Source organism: Polyodon spathula, unplaced genomic scaffold, assembly GCF_017654505.1.
Source record: "Polyodon spathula isolate WHYD16114869_AA unplaced genomic scaffold, ASM1765450v1 scaffolds_1271, whole genome shotgun sequence".
Lineage (NCBI taxonomy): Eukaryota > Metazoa > Chordata > Actinopteri > Acipenseriformes > Polyodontidae > Polyodon > Polyodon spathula.
In genome coordinates this window covers 117,911-136,001 of record NW_024472754.1, presented here as the reverse complement: position 1 = coordinate 136,001, position 18,091 = coordinate 117,911, and the positions used below count along the sequence as shown (strand labels likewise).

Genomic DNA, 18,091 nt, shown 5'->3' with positions numbered 1-18,091 from the left:
TGCGGTGCTGCTCAGACTCACTGCAGGGGGTGAAGCAGTGCTCCCTCCCTAGCTGTACTGAGCCCAGGAGCTGGGTGTGCGGTGCTGCTCAGACTCACTGCAGGGGGTGAAGCAGTGCTCCCTCCCTAGCTGTACTGAGCCCAGCTGGGTGTGCGGTGCTGCTCAGAGACTCACTGCAGGGGGTGAAGCTGCTCCCTCCCTAGCTGTACTGAGCCCAGGAGCTGGGTGTGCGGTGCTGCTCAGACTCACTGCAGGGGGTGAAGCAGTGCTCCCTCCCTAGCTGTACTGAGCCCAGGAGCTGGGTGTGCGGTGCTGCTCAGACTCACTGCAGGGGGTGAAGCAGTGCTCCCTCCCTAGCTGTACTGAGCCCAGGAGCTGGGTGTGCGGTGCTGCTCAGACTCACTGCAGGGGGTGAAGCAGTGCTCCCTCCCTAGCTGTACTGAGCCCAGGAGCTGGGTGTGCGGTGCTGCTCAGACTCACTGCAGGGGGTGAAGCAGTGCTCCCTCCCTAGCTGTACTGAGCCCAGGAGCTGGGTGTGCGGTGCTGCTCAGACTCACTGCAGGGGGTGAAGCAGTGCTCCCTCCCTAGCTGTACTGAGCCCAGGAGCTGGGTGTGCGGTGCTGCTCAGACTCACTGCAGGGGTGAAGCAGTGCTCCCTCCCTAGCTGTACTGAGCCCAGGAGCTGGGTGTGCGGTGCTGCTCAGACTCACTGCAGGGGGTGAAGCAGTGCTCCCTCCCTAGCTGTACTGAGCCCAGGAGCTGGGTGTGCGGTGCTGCTCAGACTCACTGCAGGGGGTGAAGCAGTGCTCCCTCCCTAGCTGTACTGAGCCCAGGAGCTGGGTGTGCGGTGCTGCTCAGACTCACTGCAGGGGGTGAAGCAGTGCTCCCTCCCTAGCTGTACTGAGCCCAGGAGCTGGGTGTGCGGTGCTGCTCAGACTCACTGCAGGGGGTGAAGCAGTGCTCCCTCCCTAGCTGTACTGAGCCCAGGAGCTGGGTGTGCGGTGCTGCTCAGACTCACTGCAGGGGGTGAAGCAGTGCTCCCTCCCTAGCTGTACTGAGCCCAGGAGCTGGGTGTGCGGTGCTGCTCAGACTCACTGCAGGGGGTGAAGCAGTGCTCCCTCCCTAGCTGTACTGAGCCCAGGAGCTGGGTGTGCGGTGCTGCTCAGACTCACTGCAGGGGGTGAAGCAGTGCTCCCTCCCTAGCTGTACTGAGCCCAGGAGCTGGGTGTGCGGTGCTGCTCAGACTCACTGCAGGGGGTGAAGCAGTGCTCCCTCCCTAGCTGTACTGAGCCCAGGAGCTGGGTGTGCGGTGCTGCTCAGACTCACTGCAGGGGGTGAAGCAGTGCTCCCTCCCTAGCTGTACTGAGCCCAGGAGCTGGGTGTGCGGTGCTGCTCAGACTCACTGCAGGGGATGAAGCAGTCACACTCGCAGAAGTCACAGCGCACGAACCAGCGCTTCCAGCCAGACTGCTTGGTGAGGCAGTTGTCGATCTTGATGCAGTCGTGGTTCAGGGATCTGAAGTGGGCCTTGGAGGAGCAGGTGGAGGAGCAGCTGCCGTCGATGTCCTTCTCGTTGATCTCCAGCCGGCCGCGGAGGCAGATCCCTGGGGACGGGGCACAGGGCAGGGGTCAAAACAACACAGGGATCCTCAAACGGTTATAGGACACTGGCACATGAGGGCATGATCATTTCACTACTTCAGATGTACCACAACAGAGACAGACAGCACAGAACGAGTAGCAGGTTGAGAAATACTAAAAGAAGCATGCAATCCAATGACACAATGTAATGAGTTGGCATCTCAGCCCATTGAAATGAATGGAGAGACGAGGGCTGGACGCAAACAGCAAACCACTCGGTCCAAAGATGAACATCTGGACTAAAGAACAAGCTCTGTGGTCAAGAGGTTAGTACAGGTCTTATGTGGATGCCTGTATTATTAACTTATTAGCCGCTGGGAGGAGTCTCATTGCAACACATTTCGATTAAAGGTCTCAGTGTCTTTAGTGTCCGTGTATTTGATTGTAATGGCATCAGTGCCTCTCCTAACACATCAGAATCACACTGTTCTAGATTGAGTCAGCGGTCATTGCGGGCACAGCTCTGAGGTTTACAGACAGTGGAGTTTGGGAAACTTTCTCTGTTGGGAGCCCCCTCCCCTCCTGTCGCTATGCAGGGTACTCACGGACGCAGCTGGGTTTGGGTGTCCACTTGCCATCGGACTGGCAGGCCCGGGTGGGGTCCCCGATCAGCAGGAAGCCAGGCCGGCAGGTGTACCTCACCACCGAGCCCACCCACCAGTCATTCCCAAAAACAAGAGAGTTGAAATCAGAGTCCGGCTTCCCACAGTTCACTGAGAGAGGGGAGAGAGGGAAGAGAGGAGAGGGGATGGGAGAGAGGAGAGAGGGGGTAGAGAGAAAGGAGAGAGGAGAGGGGGGTAGAGAGGGGGGAGAGAGAAAAGGGGATGGGAGAGAGGAGAGAGGAGGTAGAGAGAAAGGGGATGGAAGAGGGAAGAGAGGAGAGGGGATGGGAGAGAGGAGAGAGGGGGTAGAGAGAAAGGGGAGAGGAGAGGGAGTAAAGAGAAAGGGAAGGGGAAAAAAAGAGACTATTCACTGTTGCATGCTACAGGACACATGGAATATTATTTTATACATGGGTTTAACCAGGAAGACAGCAATGCACCTCACATTTTATTATTTATTTCTTCAAGTTGCTTGCTTGTTTACCTTCCTCTGTAATTGTTTACAGTGTTTGCCATGGTCCAGACAGCTCTGCTAATCCAACGTTGACATTTCAACTGACAGCAAAGCCTGCCACTCCCGTGATTGAGCAGTGACCGTGCAGACAGGAGACAGGCACGCTTAGGAGGACATCTTTTGCTGCTACATTAAGCAATGCTCTTAATAAATGAGTGAGCAGAGAGGCCCGAGATGCATTCGTCTGGGCAGTCAGAAAAATCCTTCCAACTACTGTGTTGTAGCCACAGCAAACTGCCCAGCGCAGCAGTTAAATGATCTTGTCTACTGCCTGTAGGAGCACCCTGAGGCTGAGCTGGGAGAGTGGGAAGTGCACAGCTGAACAGCACAGCACAGAGAATGCACGGTACACCTCATGGTAAACCTCACGCTAAAGCATGTTGAAAAACCTGGTACCTCTGCAGAGGGACTTGTACCCCAGCCAGCAGCAGCTCCCATCCCCACAGTCGTCCTGTTTCAGCTCCTTGTGTTTTCCCCGGCACCTGCCCACACACAGGGGGGCCGTCCCGGACCAGTACGTGTCCAGAGCAGCATCTGCACAGAGACACGAGCACGGCATTGTGGGGTTAAGAGCCCTGCGCGTTTGGTCTACAGCACACTTCTGCCAAGATGAGAATACACCACAGTGATAGCAAAACCTTTTTATTATCATACCATGTTAGCACTTCATTGAGAGAGATGCCTCCCAGCCGTTTAACTCAATAGATTACATATCTCTATACAGCGCCTTTCACGCCATGCATGCAGATCGCTGTAAGCAGCATGCAGTATAATTAGCTTCATGTTTGCTGTAAGCAGTCTGTGTACAGGCAACACTTGCACCTTTTCTTATTTTCAAGCAATTACTTTATCATGTGCAGAGCTCAAGAAAAACACCCTGAACATGCTGGATTGAAGCAGAGAAAGCTGCCTGTTTTTCGTCCCATCTTACCTTGGCTTCCCTCCAGCTGCTCCTGTGCGAGGGCCTTCAGGGATCCAGTCAGCAGCAGACAGCTCAGCAGCAGCAGCCTCATGGTGTCGGCAGGCTCTGTCTTCCTCTCTGAGGGGGTGCAGAGGGGCTTCAGCTGCTTCAGAGAACAACAGCGTACATCCCCAGAGCTCCTCACAGCCCACAGTCCATGAGCCAGGACAGTGACAGCTCCCTCCCTTTGTAAATCCACCCTGTTTGTCTTTCTTTGTAATTATCCCGTAGATCTTTCTCATCTGTTTCTTTCACTCTTCTTTTTCATTCGCTCCTCTTCCAGTTCTGTGTCTGAGAATCGAGGCAAAACTTTGATGAAACTACGTCAGTTACTAGATTACAAGAAAACTAAACCAATCAGAGGTTTGGGCTCTCTGAATCAAGCAGAAATGACAGTATTTCTGTCTGTCTCTTGTTTTGTATCTCCTTACCTCAGCTCTCTTTTAACACAGCACACCAGCGGGCTCTCTGCTCTAGCTGCTTTTCCAGTCTCTGAATCTGCTAATCTGTTAAAGACAGATAAAGATCTGCCTAGCCCTGGGGAGGGGCGCCCGGGCTGCAAGAGGACAGAGTGCTAACAGGCAGCAGGGGGGCAAGTCAGGAGGGTTTATTTCATTATTAATTAATACAGTGCGCATATATATATATATATATATATATATATATATATATATATATATATATATATATATATATATATATACACACACACACACACACACACACACACACACACACACACACACACACACACACACCCTTTAGGGGGACTTTGCATTTTAAATCGAATTTGAATTAGAATTAGCCTAGTTCTATATTATGCACAGCATTTTAAGAAATGAATGAGAATTTCACATTTACATTATCTTACTTTATTACTTAAAATAACCACTTTAACAGACACTGCAATTAATTATCTGTGTGAGTACAGAAAGTAATCAACATTATATCAAATTCAGAAGCTTATGAATTTCAGCTGTTTGAAAATGCATTCTTCAATTTGGTAGCAGAACTAGTACGAACACACAGATTTTGACATCTCCTGCTGCCACACAGCAGCAGCAAGACCAGGATTCACAGAGCAAGGAGAGACTGGAACTCTGCGCTCAGGTAGGGGGTGCCTGGCTGCCACTAATCTTAACTTCCATCCCATTCTGGAGCCTAAGTGGGAACTAATCCAATAGTATTCACTGGCAGTTTTTTTTTTAAATCTAGCCACAATGCACCATGAGATCAGAAAATGGCATTCCTTTTACCTGCATTTTGAAAATTGTATGACTGCGCATTATCTGGGTAGTGCGAATAGGATGTAACCTAGTTCAGTCTGCTGAATAAACCCACTAGGCTGCATTATAGGATTAAAGACCTGCCTGGAACAAGGTCCTGGACTCTAATGGACTGAAGGTGCCACGAGCGAATTCAAGTCAACCATGTCATTTATCATCCAGTTAACCAGACCCAATCCTAGCAGGATCAGTCCAATACTTCATGACAAAGCTGGAACAGACCGACAGATTGAAAGGGCCACAAACCCAAGGCACAGACACAGTATTGTCGATATGACAATGCTTTTCACACTTAACCTGAAACCAGAACAGTCCTCTACACACGGTATGGAACGGATCACTCATCAACCAACTCTGTACGTGGAAAAGCACACACTCAGAAAGGAATAAGGAATATGGTCCAATCTCTCAATAAATAAATCAAGGTGACTCGCACCTTTCAGTGCATGTAGAACTTCAGAAAAACTACAGGAAGAAAATGTACACTGTTGTGATCTTTGGATGTTTGCACATTGATATTATATCCGAGATCTAGGGAGACTTTGATTAGTCATTTGCAAATGCTTAACAGCATGAAAATTAGATGTTGCGCCTAAAAAGAAAAGGCTGGCTCTTGTAGTCACTCCTTATCTCGCGGTTTACTCAAGGGTTAGTTTTTCCCTTTTAGCTTATGATAGCTTTAAAAATATCAATATATATTACGTAGATCACTTGTTCACAAAAAATAAATGAGTTTTCCCCTGTTGGTATGCATCAAAACGAACCCTGCACACATTAAAATGGCACACTTCTCTTCCACAGTGGTGCTGTCGCTACACGATCTCCACTCCCAGCTGCTCTGCTGTGCTCTGCACCTCCATGGCTGCCCCAGTCTCAGAGGGGTCAGTGGGGAGGCAGGCCCCCCCAGCAGTGGCACTGGTCAGCACGTAATACACAGTCTCGCTCTCCCCGTTCTCGTTGGTCCTGCTCTGCACATGGATAATGGGGTTCAGCTCCCCCTGGAGCCCCTGCGTCTCTGCTCCCCTCTCCCCCTCTCCCTCCCCGGAGCCCCCAAACTCTGCGGTCTCCAGGACGATCCCCCTCAGACCCTCCCCCTCTTCGCACTGTGCCTCTGTGTCAGCCTGTCTGTCCTGCCCCTCCCTCATCAGCTGCTGTGTCAGCTCCACGCTCTCGTAGCGGATCAGCTGCAGCCTCATGTAGCCGTCTTCGTGCTCCATGTACCTGGGAGAGGGGAGAGCGGTTATTTTCATTTCACATGGGTCTTCTGCAGCCACAGCACTGCCTGCGGGAATCCAGGCTGTTCAATCAAAAAAGTTTGATCAGTCTCCGACTCATGAAGTTCAGCATTTTCGATTGGTTTGCCAGGATCCTACCTGGTCACTCCGGCACAGGTTCAAAGGTTCTGGGAACAATTTTATGGATATGCATGAAAAGCCACTTTGAACCTTGACCACTACCCTTCGACTTAAAATGTGTGGGCAGCAGAGACAGTGTGAGCACTGGTTAGAGTGTGTGTATTGAATCTGTATGCGTTCGGGTTAATCTGCTCTGGGATTTGACCTCATCCTAGATTGTTTCAATGCATTAGTAAACCTCCGGGCTCATGTTATGCTTATTCATGCTGCGATGAGCAATGTGATTGGATCACAAGACTAGAGTGTCTGTCTGCGTACCTGAAGCGAGGGTGCCCAGAGGGCCACTTGAACTGGTGTTTCTTCCTCAGGTGAGCGGTCAGGTTGTTCCCTCTCGTGAAACACTTCTCACACACGTGGCACTTGTAGCGTGGCGTCATATCACCCTGGAAGGAGACAAGCAAAGAAACCCCATTCGAAATAATACTGCAAACCCACAACACACAAGAGGCAGCGCCGGGGCCGAGCCAGATCCTTCCTAAAGACTACTCCACTGCTGTTTTTTGTTCCAGTCAGGCTCAAACTATTCACTTTCTGTCTGCAATGTATCACATTTCAGCTACAACACTACTGATTTTATAGGGATTGATGGCAAAATGTTCTGTACTGTATGTTAGAGATCGGAACGCCTTTATGTAATAGGGTAGCAGCAACACAAACTTAAGCAAGAAGTTTAGATAGACGTTTCGAAAGGAGTCTTTATACATTGCACTTCTCAGTGGAGTTATCCTTCCTAGAACTCTACACCTGTCTGCAGTTTTGAGTTCTCTTTCTTATAGAACTGAAGCAGTCTATAGTGTTGAGTGGAGTTCTCTCTCTCTCTCTCCTATACTACTGGAGTGCTCTGCAGTGTTGAGTGGAGCTCTCTCTCTCTCTCCTATACTACTGGAACGCTCTGCAGTGTTGAGTGGAGCTCTCTCTCTCTCTCCTATACTACTGGAACGCTCTGCAGTGTTGAGTGGAGTGCTCTGCAGTGTTGAGTGGAGCTCTCTCTCCTATACTACTGGAACACTCTGCAGTGTTGAGTGGCGCTCTCTCTCTCTCCTATACTAATGGAGCGCTCTGCCGTTTCTATTTGTCCGAGTTAGTAGTTGTTTAAGGGGTATTGGATGAAGTGTTGCCCTCTGCTGGTGCCTCTCACCTCATGCACCTTCTTGTAGTGGGACTTGATGGAGTAGAGAGACCTGGCTGTGAAGCCACAGTCTGCAAATTCGCAGCTGTACGCAGGCACAGTGCTGTGGGTGTCCAGGTGCTTGCGCAGGTCAATCAGGTTCTTACAGCTGGGGAGACACACAGGAACATTAACCAGGGACACGAATCAAAAACACATTTGTACATCTTTCACACACACTCGGTACAAATACACTTACGCCTGCCTAGCACTTTGAGCCCTTCACATCTGAGCTTAGACAATGCACGTTTATTACAGGCCTGCTTTGCAATGGGAGGCTAAATGAAACACAAATATGCAGAGAAATGTTCACAAGGTGATGCATTAGTAAAGACAGAGCAGCCTCCCTGCCTGTATTCACAGTATTCACAGCGGTAAGGTTTCCTCTGAAGACAGAGCAGCCTCCCTACCTGTATTCACAGTATTCACAGCGGTAAGGTTTCTCGTTGCTGTGTCTGAATTTGATGTGGTTTCTGAGCGAGGACGGGGATGGGCAGGTCATATCACACAGTGGACACTTGTAGTGACTCACTGGGGTGGGGGACAGACAGACAGACAGACAGAGAGAGAGAGAGGAGAGAGACTGGTATGTAAGTGATGTAACATCGCCTTGAACTCGTCACTTGCACAGATGCTATATATTGTATTTATTCAGCAGTAAAGAGCTCACCGTGGTTCCTCATGTGGTCCCGGAGCAGCCTTTCCGTGGCAAAGCGTTTGGAGCAATGCGAGCACTGGAACCGCTGCCCTGGAGAGAGAGAGAGTGAAGGGGGACCGAACATCAGACAGTTTTACACAGGAGAGGAAGCCGTTTGGTCCATAAATACACACACACAGGCATGGCTCAGCTTCAATGCAACAAGACTTATTGTAATTATACGCCTGCTGCATGGTCTCATTTACTGACCTACTTGTTTTCAAATTCATTTCAACATTTTGACTGCTTAGCAGCTTGAGCCATTCCAGGTTTTACTGCAAGCTTATGATTGCTAAGAGTTGAACACCACCGGTAAATCAAGCTTACACTAAAATCTGGAATGGATCACACTGCTTACTAGTCTTACTGGAATCCCTGCAGACTTCATTTTATTTGCCTTTCAGGGCTTTTCTAGTCAATCAGTCAAATCGAATGTTCCTGTGCCTCTAACCCCCTCCCGGGATCCCCTCACTCGCACAGCCTCACCCTCGATGGTGGTCTGCCGTCGGATGTGGTCAAAAAACTTGGTGTTGTTAGCAAACATGCCGCCGCAGGTGTGACAGGCCACCACCTTCTCCTGAGTGTGACTGCGCAGGTGCTCCCTCAGCTTGAAGCGGCTCTTGAAAGTCGCCTCGCAATCTGATCACCGCACAAAACACAGAAAGAGAGAAAAACAAACTGAGCCGAGTTCCTTTACAGAGCTATAACATCTTGCCTTTCCCCAGACTGAAGGCAATACCCCCTCGCTCACCCACTCACCCTTCCACCCACAGGGCAAGACCGCGTCTTCACTGCTCTTCACTTCCGCACACAAGCCGTGCATGTCCACGTGCCGGTAAAACCACTCGGGGTTCTCGAACGAGTCTTGCTGCAAAACAGACCAGGCTGTCAGGAACATTCGCAAATTCTACGCCACCACAGTCACCTCATTCATTCCTGCAGTAATGTGTGCTCAGTAATATCTGCACTAAGAATCCTCACAGTAGCGGATATCTCTGGATGCAGATGTGGGAGACACCATCGGCAGAAAAAAGATTTTTTTGTTGTTTCTTGCATGTTTTTTAGCTGCTGCAGCTTCACCTAGCCACACTAGAGGGGGAACTACGTAGTTTTACTACGAGCTTGATCAGACAGTGTGCAGGGAACAAGCTCAGGTGTGTATTATTAAACTCACAGCAAATTCAAGAAGTCCTATTTCCATCCCTGCTTAAAATGACTGGCCTCCCTTCTTTTCTGTACATGCTAGCAGCAGTCAGCTGGTATTCACAGCAGCTCTTCCCTTCCCTCCCCTGAGCTGTAGCAAGTCCTCACCTCGCAGTTCTCCCACAGGCACACCAAGTTGTCCTGAATCTCCGGGATGATGTTGCGGTTCTGGTAGTCCAGCGTGCAGGAGCCCAGGTCGGGCTGGCCCTGCAGGGTGCGCAGCCCCCACTGCTTCAGCTTGGTGTGGTAGCAGTGGAAGTACACGTGTCTGGCCAGCTCCACTGGGTTATCCAGCGTGCAGAACCCGCACTCCAGCCACAGGCAGCTGTGCTCCTCTGAAACACACAGCATTTCTGCATTGGTTTCCTTTGCTTGCAAGAAATCTTTTTGATATGCTATATGAACAAAACACAAACATGGTCATTTTTGCATTTGAGAGTCATGTGTACTGTTTTGTGACCAAGAGAAAAGTGCTACGGAGATCTGAATGCAGTCCGATTAAGAACGCATTGAAATAAAGGGTTGGGGTTTCACATGTTCCCCCCCCAGAGGACCCTGCATTTCTGATAGTCACCCCCTTCCCTGGTGCTCACCCAGAGGCTCCTCGTGCTCCTCCTCCTCGCTCTTGACCTGCAGCTTCCCCTCCAGGTGTTCCCGCGCGTGTTCACAGAACTCCTCCATGCGTGCGGTGCTGAACTGGCAGCGGCCCCACTCGCAGCACAGCTCCAGCGCATCCTTCTTCACCCGCTTCCCCGGAGCCATTGCTGCTGCACAGGGGACACAGCACAGAATCCTGGGAAAGGGTTAATGGACAGGCGTCCAGTCCTGGGGTTCAGAAGCACCCTTCCACGACTTGTTTAACATCAACCCCCTGGTTCCTGATCATTTAAATAACATGCTTAACTGAAGGCAGTTCTGAAAGCCAGAACGATATGCAGCAGGTCGTGACACGGGATTGTCCCGATTAGCATAAACTGATCAAATGGTCATTTAATGACACGAATAAAAGGGGATTATGGGTTCATATCAACTATAAAAGACATGAATTCTTCATTCGGGATCCGTTTGGTGATCTACAGACCGGCATCTCCCGCGTATTACGACGCTGTTGTCAAATGATATTACTGAACAGATTTCAAATTACTGCTGTAAAAAAACGTTATAAAATTCCAGTGCCTTTGGAAACGTTGCTATGGTCACTCACCCTTATCCGCCGTATGAAGAGATTGCAGGAGGAAGCTCGAATACAGCGCTGGTGAGATTGTTGTGAACAATTATTATTAGGATTAATATTATCCCTTGTTTTTTACTGTTGGCTGCTGAAGCGGTTCATTTCATTAAAAAAAATAAAACCTTTTATTTTTCATTAAAAAAAATAAATACATACTGTTAACATATAACACACATAAATAAAAGTGACTTGAAAGCAGCGTATTTCTGCTTTGAAAACTACAAACAGACCTCTCAGTTCCTGACAAACAAAACCCACCCCCTTCTCCCACACTTTGTGAATGAAGCCGCTCCTAACCAATCGGCGTTATCCTTTACTCCCATGATACCCAATAGTGAGCCGCGACTTGTCTGATTGGCCGCAATACTGTATTGGAGCCCGGTCAGGGTCGCTGCTCATTGGACAATACTGCAGCCTGCCGGCGGTGTGAATGGGTTTCTGGATAATGTGTCCCTCCAGTCAACCTGAATGCCAGTTAACAAAAATACATTCCGCATTGATATTCTGTATCTGTTCAAAACAGGACGATTCCAGAGTCATGTCAGAAGCCGGGTCTAGCAAAACTGTACACATGCGTGCATGCGTATAAATCTTTATTTTATGATCGTTTAAATAATCACAAGCTCGCAATACAGAATGATTAAATAATCTAGCTCATCTACTACAGTAAAAACAGCCTAGTTTGTCATTTACATAAGTAATTCTCATGCCTGCACCAGGTAATGGGTGTGTGTGCTGGACAGGTATACAGTCGCTTTCAGTTTTGGCAGCTATTTGGTAGCTATCAATCAGGTAAGGAAAAAAAAAAAAAAACAATGAAGTCAAAATAAAAAAATAAAAACATTGTGGTTAAAATACTTTCCCTTTAAAGATGATTCTAAATGTTTTTTTAAAAAAACAAAACAAAAATAAAAAACTTTTTATTTAAATACCACTGGTACCGTAAATAACGAATCTATGTTCCAGAACCCTGGGGTCATATATATATATATATGGGAAAGATGACAAAGAAGAACAATGTCCTGGCATTCCTGTTTTTTATTGCCATGCAGCTGACACTAGGTAACATGCCTTTCCTCACTTTGACAAAGAGAAAGGGCACCGTGTGATTCCTCAGAACCTGGAACACAGAGTTAAAGCTTGTGAATCAACACAGCATCCATGATGAAATCTTGTTAAAACACATTATTATTTGAGATCTATATCTAAATCCAGTTCACAGTATGTACTGGTCTTCATTGAGGTCCACAAGAGCTGAGAGCAGACTCTTCTCTATAACTATCTCCAAATGTTCTGTACACAGCAAGCAGTAAAACCAGATCTCCCTCCCCCTTCTCTCCTGCTGGGGGGTGGGGGTGAAAACCTCCAGCCCATTCTGAATTCTGAGGTTCTGAAGTGGAGAACTGGGATCCGAGAGTCATTGGTTTCCATTCCTATTGGTTTCACTGGGATCGGCCAATCTTCAGTAACTGGGTGACAAGAGAGTCTTTGCAGGGGTTCCCCATTTAAACCAGGATCTGAAACTCACAGGGACACTGCACCACTCAATCCAAAAAAAAAAAAAAAAAAGTGCAGACATAATCGAGAATTAAAAAAAGAAAGAATTAATAAGCCCCCCACTCCCCCCGTCTTGATGAAGGTCTTCAAGCTTCATTAAACATCGTAGAACAGCCTGACCAGGTGGTAGCGAATCCCAAAAGCCACGGCACTGCCCAGCACCTGAAAGGAAGGTGGAACTGAGTTTAAAGCAGCTTTGAAATGCATACAGTGCAAACCCCAACCAGGGCTCCCTGGGAGGCTGCTGTTTGGAACGCGAGGACCAGGGGGATTCGTACGCATGCAAGTCTAGATCGTGAGCCTTAACTCCACGTTAAAGAACGCCAGTGAAACCTAGACAATGATCCAGTCTACTGCACTTGAGAAGGAACATAGAAAGGCAGGTAACGGGTCACAGGTAAGCAGAATGAAGGATTAGAAGCATCACCCAGTCTAACTCCTAATCTTACACAACTAGAAAGTAATGCGACCCGAGTTGTTTCACTCATATTTTTATATTCTCAGTAAAAGCTGATCGCATGAACCCCAAATCTCTTCAATCCAGAAAGAAGATCTGAAATGAAGAGGACACAAGCAGAGAGGGTACAGCTGGATAAACCAGACACCAGGAGTGGATATCTCTCCACTAACCACAGACAGATCTGAGACCTCCACTGCACTGGGGCGGCTTGCTTATCAATATTATTACTGTAGAGGAGAGAGATATCTACTCAGGGATGCCAGGATATCTGGTAAGCCAGTCTAGGCACCCAGAGACAAAAATGAATGTTTGTATCATTGCTATGAATGGGTGCTGAGTGTTTGTATCATTGCTATATCATTGCTATGATGGGTGCTGAGTGTTTGTATCATTGCTATGAATGGGTGCTGAGTGTTTGTATCATTGCTATATCATTGCTATGATGGGTGCTGAGTGTTTGTATCATTGCTATATCATTGCTATGATGGGTGCTGAGTGTTTGTATCATTGCTATGAATGGGTGCTGAGTGTTTGTATCATTGCTATATCATTGCTATGATGGGTGCTGAGTGTTTGTATCATTGCTATTAATGGGTGCTGAGTGTTTGTATCATTGCTATATCATTGCTATGATGGGTGCTGAGTGTTTGTATCATTGCTATATCATTGCTATGATGGGTGCTGAGTGTTTGTATCATTGCTATGATGGGTGCTGAGTGTTTGTATCATTGCTATGAATGGGTGCTGAGTGTTTGTATCATTGCTATGATGGGTGCTGAGTGTTTGTATCATTGCTATGAATGGGTGCTGAGTGTTTGTATCATTGCTATGAATGGGTGCTGAGTGTTTGTATCATTGCTATATCATTGCTATGATGGGTGCTGAGTGTTTGTATCATTGCTATGAATGGGTGCTGAGTGTTTGTATCATTGCTATGAATGGGTGCTGAGTGTTTGTATCATTGCATTGTTTGTATCATTATGATGATGGGTGCTGAGTGTTTGTATCATTGCTATGAATGGGTGCTGAGTGTTTGTATCATTGCTATATGAGTGCTGAGTGTTTGTATCATTGCTATGAATGGGTGCTGAGTGTTTGTATCATTGCACCTGGATCAGCAGCATTATGACAGTGAGAGTCCTCTCGTGAGTGGGTCCGATCAGCTTCAGCACGAAGTTGATGAGCGTCAGGTTGTTGCACTCCATGAACTCCCCGTCCTCCTCCAGCCCTCGGCGCACCTCAACCACGCGCAGCGCTGCCGCCACCTGCAGGAGGGAGAGGGCGGGGCAGCTGGAATTGCTTCTATCGTGTGGTTACTTTTTTTTTGGTTAAAGATTTTTTTTTTATGTGCTCAAACATGTTCCTCGGTTTGTTTTTTGCGTGCTGTCTTGCTTCTATCAAACACTACAGATTCAACTCTTCAAAAAAGATGCTGGACAGCTGTGCTCTACACAGTGCGGATCACAGTGATCTTTCCAACTTGTCAAGAATGGAATATTGTTCTACAGTTTCCCAACGAAGCTGTGGATAAGTGGCAGTGAAACTCACCTTCAGTAGCAGCTCTCCCAGCTTGGAGAGATCCCTGCTCTTGAACTTGGAGTAACTCATCCCCAGCTTCCCTGTAGCAGGATCCAGCCTGCACACGAAAACAACAAGATAGAGAAAACTCACCGCGTGCGCACACACACGCGCACTGACACACACACGCTTCATCACTCAGCCACTGTTTGCATCGGTGCAGGTCGACAGCAGAAGTATAGTTTCCTTAGCGGGCACGGGAATGGGGGCACGGTGGTTATTTATATTTTTAACTGTGGAGTGGCAGGCTTACCTGGGCAGGTATGTCGGGCGGAGCTGGTAAGTGGTTGATCTGGACATGCAGTTTTGGGAAGGGCACTTTAGGTGCAGATGGTATTCGCGATTACCTGGGCAAGGCAGTACTTATGTTTCGTTCCTTCATCAGTGTAATTCACTGGGGTGGGGCTGGTGGTTAGTGACTGGGCGTGTGGTTCTGGTAGCAGGACCAGGGGCTTGGTGACTGGGTAGGACTCTGGGGGTGTGGTTTATCTGGATGGGCAGGGTTAGAGGCGGGGTTTACCTGGGGAGGCGGTGCCGGGGGCAGGGCACCACATGGAAGAGCTGAGGCAGGGAGTACAGGAAGTTCAGCACCTGAGGGATGAAGAACAGCAGCATGGTCTTGCTGAAGTGGCCCAGGATCCCCACCACGGCAAAGGTCATCCCCGCAAAGTAACAGAAGGTATCTCCCACGAACACAGAAGAGGGGTACCTGGAGCAAACCACAGACAGGCACGGGGGGAGGTTACTGTCACATCAAAATAAGAAAACCCATCCCGTAACCCTCGACAATTAGGCTTCATGTAAAAAGCAGACATTTTGAATCTAGACCTGAATTAGATACAACTGAAGCAGCATTTTAGTGGCAGCTAATCTCTGCCATTAGCGAGGAAGACTGGAATGAATACACAGCAATACCGAGCGTGACTCTCACCAGTTGTGGTAGAACAGACCCAGAGTGGTGAAGAAGAAAGGGATCATGAAGTAGAGAGAGAAAATGTGGTCATCCTTGTAATCACCTGGAGAGAGAGAGAGAACAGAACACTGTTTAAATACACAACACGCTTTGCTATGCCCTGGTATGTCAGGAAAAGTATTTCCAGGACAGAAGAACATATGAACGAGGAGAGGAGGCTGTTTGTAAGCTTGTCCGGTTCCTAGTAGCTGATTGATCTCAGAACTCTGTCAAGTTGCCAATTCATTCTGCCTCAACAACATGACTAGGTAGCCCACGCCATCCCCTCCTCATTCCCTGTGTGAAGAAGCAACTCCTTCCCTCTGTCCTGAGTCTATCTCCACTTCATTTCCAACGGTGTCTTCTGTTTCTGGTTTCTGTGCTGTGCTTTAAGCATTGGTTTGGGTTCACGATGTCAACTCCTTTTAAGATTTTGAAGACTTCAATCGTATCCCCCCTGATTCTTAGTTCCAGGCTAAACCCTTTGGTTGCTTATCCTTGGACTCTTACTTGGTACTGTGGTGACTAGAACTGGACCTTTATTTTACAAGAGCTTCTCAAGGGCCTGTAACGATACAGTAAATTCAATGACAAATGTTTTGACTAGAAGTCAATGTACAGGTCTAGTACTGGTCGGGTGTACTGCTCCCTCACCGTTGAGCTCCAGCAGGTTGAAGAGGATGATGGAGGCGGATATGAGGAGCGCCTGGCCTGACTCGATCCCATTGATCCCGGCCAGGATATTGATAGCGTTGGTGCAGAACACCGCCAGCATGCCCATGTACACATAGTACAGGATACCTGTGAGGAGAGAGGGAAATAACAGAGGTTACACACAGAGGCTAGACAAACAGGGGCACTAACAGAGTCCACCACTCCAGGAGAGAGGAATAACACACAGAGATTAAACAAGCAGGCAGAGAGGCACAGCTGTGGGAGTGAGAGTGGGCCAGTGTGTGCGATCGTGTCTGCCCCCCGACCCCGGCTCACCCAGGTCCAGGTGCAGTCCCAGCAGGGCTCGGAAGGGCTTGGGCACCACGATGGTGGTGTTGCCGAAGTTGGTGAAGTAGACCATGAGCAGGGGCAGGGAGGCCATGGTGGGCAGCAGCAGCTTGTGCCTCCAGCGCAGGTTGAGCACGTCGTCCGCGAAGCCCAGGAAGATCATGCAGCAGATGGCCAGGAGGGCGCCGATCAGCTGCACAAACTGCATGGAGAGAACAGAGAATTAGCAACCCTGCCCTGCAGGGATACCTCAACAGCGACGGACAGAGGTACTGCTTTCCAGAGCTGCTGACCTCGTCATGAGGGAAGCGCTTGCACTGCTCCTCCACGAAGCAGCTGAGAAAGGGTACAGGGATGAAGCAGAAGAGGATGATGAGGAACACAGCTCCGCTGATCACTCCCTGGGACTCGGGGCTGGAGAGGACAGAGAGACGGGTGTGAAACCATCCTTAACACTTTCACTTCCATGTCTCAGGAACATTGAATTTTTCAGACCTGTATCCTGCATTTTAGCCTGTTCAAGCAGAATAAACACTTCCAGAACCACATATAAAGTGTTAATGTCATTGTCTGTTTGGCCTAGATTGGATTTGACCATTTATTTCATGCCATGTGGATTGAAGGTTGACCCGCCCCCTAATTAGAACACATTCTCCCGGTAAGTAGTTAAATTAAGGATAAAAGAAAAAAAAGACTTCCATCGCATAGCAATTTGAAATCCAAATTGTTAGCATACCTCGATCTTTCCCTTCTCTTTTTACCTGTACACTGCGTCCAACTATGCCGGTCTTGAAATTGGAACGGATCAAACTGCTATGGAATGGGAATCCACCCGTTTCAACACGTTTTCATGTTGCAATGAAACCCAGCCGAGTGTACTCACATTTCCCTCTTTATGACTTTGTTCAGATCCACCCCGGACAGTCTGGCTGATATGAAATGCTCCTTGAAGGCTGGGATCAGCTTCAAGGTCGCTAGAAAGCCCAGGGCCGAGCTACAGAAACTTATGAGCAGGGGAAAAAAGGGTGGCGATACGGTCCACATTTTCAGACGACTTGGGAATTAAATATATGTACAGCTTAAGAAATGGATCACTCGAGCACACGCAACGGAGGGGTCGTGAGTTACTACAGTATGCAAAACAAAATACCCAGAAAAAAACCCAGAATACAAGAACCGGGCAATCCCAAGACTACCCTAAGCGAGTGTGTTCCTTGACTGTTTTCCAGACTCGTCAGAGTTTGACTGCAGGTGCAGCGCTGTCATTGTGGTCATCGCTGACATTATTCGCGCTTGCTACTGGTACGAAGCGTGAGATCAAATTAATATTACTAGTTCTAATCATATCGTATGACACCGCCGTCAAGTTTAATTTAAAACAATTCAACAAAATAGCATGACTTTCGCTTCCGCCAGATCGCAGAAACACTGCACTTCAAAATGACTGCTCCCCAACCAGAAAATATGCTATAATATTATTTATTTACCGCCTATTTGTAGATTTTAATGTAAACGAACCGTATAGTTTAACTCCATTGATCGCTTTAACTCATTGATCGCTGTCTGTCTCCAAACTAAATTTCGGTTTGTACATTTTGATTAGTATTTAACAGCTCTTATTACTGTTGTGACAACTGATATCTTCTAGCAAAAAACAAAACAGACGTTTCATATATAGCTACATACATTAAAGCAAATGACTATCTGCCACAATATAAACTAGTTCCGCTTTGCTGCTTCCTAACCTCCGTGCCCTTGTTCACCGCCGGACTCTGGGACCTGCTTCCTTAGTTACACGTCTACTTCCTGTCTGAGACCGGGTTG

The 18,091-nt window shown here is 48.1% G+C and overlaps 3 protein-coding genes across 5 annotated transcripts; all 3 read right to left on the bottom strand.

Annotated features, from left to right (window-relative positions):
• Positions 1–194: 194 nt before the first annotated feature.
• Positions 195–4,353, bottom strand: si:ch211-117m20.4 (CUB and sushi domain-containing protein 1). Its single transcript, XM_041242355.1, has 5 exons — positions 4,150–4,353; positions 3,689–4,009; positions 3,154–3,291; positions 2,187–2,354; positions 195–1,604 (listed from the first exon to the last, which is right to left on the bottom strand). Exons 2-5 carry the CDS (start codon positions 3,768–3,770, stop codon positions 1,354–1,356), a joined length of 639 nt encoding a protein of 212 aa, XP_041098289.1. The 5' UTR covers positions 3,771–4,009; positions 4,150–4,353; the 3' UTR covers positions 195–1,353.
• An 87-nt stretch (positions 4,354–4,440) lies between these two features.
• Positions 4,441–10,984, bottom strand: LOC121309428 (histone H4 transcription factor). Of its 3 annotated transcripts, none has more exons than XM_041242348.1 (10): positions 10,692–10,984; positions 10,081–10,280; positions 9,596–9,822; positions 9,044–9,152; positions 8,771–8,923; positions 8,258–8,335; positions 7,998–8,118; positions 7,558–7,696; positions 6,678–6,802; positions 4,441–6,225 (listed from the first exon to the last, which is right to left on the bottom strand). In XM_041242348.1, the coding sequence occupies exons 2-10, from the start codon at positions 10,247–10,249 to the stop codon at positions 5,817–5,819; spliced, it is 1,530 nt and encodes a 509-aa protein (XP_041098282.1). In that variant the 5' UTR covers positions 10,250–10,280; positions 10,692–10,984; the 3' UTR covers positions 4,441–5,816. The 3 variants fall into 3 exon arrangements, with proteins under 3 accessions (XP_041098282.1, XP_041098283.1, XP_041098284.1); XM_041242349.1 differs by having other exon boundaries at positions 10,081–10,254; XM_041242350.1 differs by having other exon boundaries at positions 10,081–10,251.
• A 294-nt stretch (positions 10,985–11,278) lies between these two features.
• dpagt1 (dolichyl-phosphate (UDP-N-acetylglucosamine) N-acetylglucosaminephosphotransferase 1 (GlcNAc-1-P transferase)) lies at positions 11,279–18,005 on the bottom strand. Its single transcript, XM_041242351.1, has 9 exons — positions 17,151–18,005; positions 16,561–16,681; positions 16,256–16,469; positions 15,920–16,066; positions 15,245–15,329; positions 14,834–15,022; positions 14,284–14,371; positions 13,845–14,000; positions 11,279–12,437 (listed from the first exon to the last, which is right to left on the bottom strand). The coding sequence occupies exons 1-9, from the start codon at positions 17,309–17,311 to the stop codon at positions 12,372–12,374; spliced, it is 1,227 nt and encodes a 408-aa protein (XP_041098285.1). The 5' UTR covers positions 17,312–18,005; the 3' UTR covers positions 11,279–12,371.
• Between the last annotated feature and the right edge of the window lie 86 nt (positions 18,006–18,091).

Bases quoted from the DNA above. Each gene is read 5' to 3' on its own strand.
- si:ch211-117m20.4 (XM_041242355.1), bottom strand. From the start codon at position 3,770: ATGAGGCTGCTGCTGCTGAGCTGTCTGCTGCTGACTGGATCCCTGAAG. The intron at 2,355-3,153 runs GTACCAGGTTTT...CCCCTCTCTCAG, and splicing joins GTACAAGTCCCTCTGCAGAG to TGAACTGTGGGAAGCCGGAC. The intron at 1,605-2,186 runs GTGAGTACCCTG...CCCCGTCCCCAG, and splicing joins ACCCAAACCCAGCTGCGTCC to GGATCTGCCTCCGCGGCCGG.
- LOC121309428 (XM_041242348.1), bottom strand. From the start codon at position 10,249: ATGGCTCCGGGGAAGCGGGTGAAGAAGGATGCGCTGGAGCTGTGCTGC. The intron at 8,336-8,770 runs GTGAGGCTGTGC...CTCTCTCTCCAG, and splicing joins ACGGCAGACCACCATCGAGG to GGCAGCGGTTCCAGTGCTCG. The intron at 8,119-8,257 runs GTGAGCTCTTTA...CCCCCACCCCAG, and splicing joins GGACCACATGAGGAACCACG to TGAGTCACTACAAGTGTCCA.
- dpagt1 (XM_041242351.1), bottom strand. From the start codon at position 17,311: ATGTGGACCGTATCGCCACCCTTTTTTCCCCTGCTCATAAGTTTCTGT. The intron at 16,067-16,255 runs GTGAGCCGGGGT...CTCTCCTCACAG, and splicing joins GGGACTGCACCTGGACCTGG to GTATCCTGTACTATGTGTAC. The intron at 15,330-15,919 runs GTGAGGGAGCAG...CTCTCTCTCCAG, and splicing joins CAACCTGCTGGAGCTCAACG to GTGATTACAAGGATGACCAC.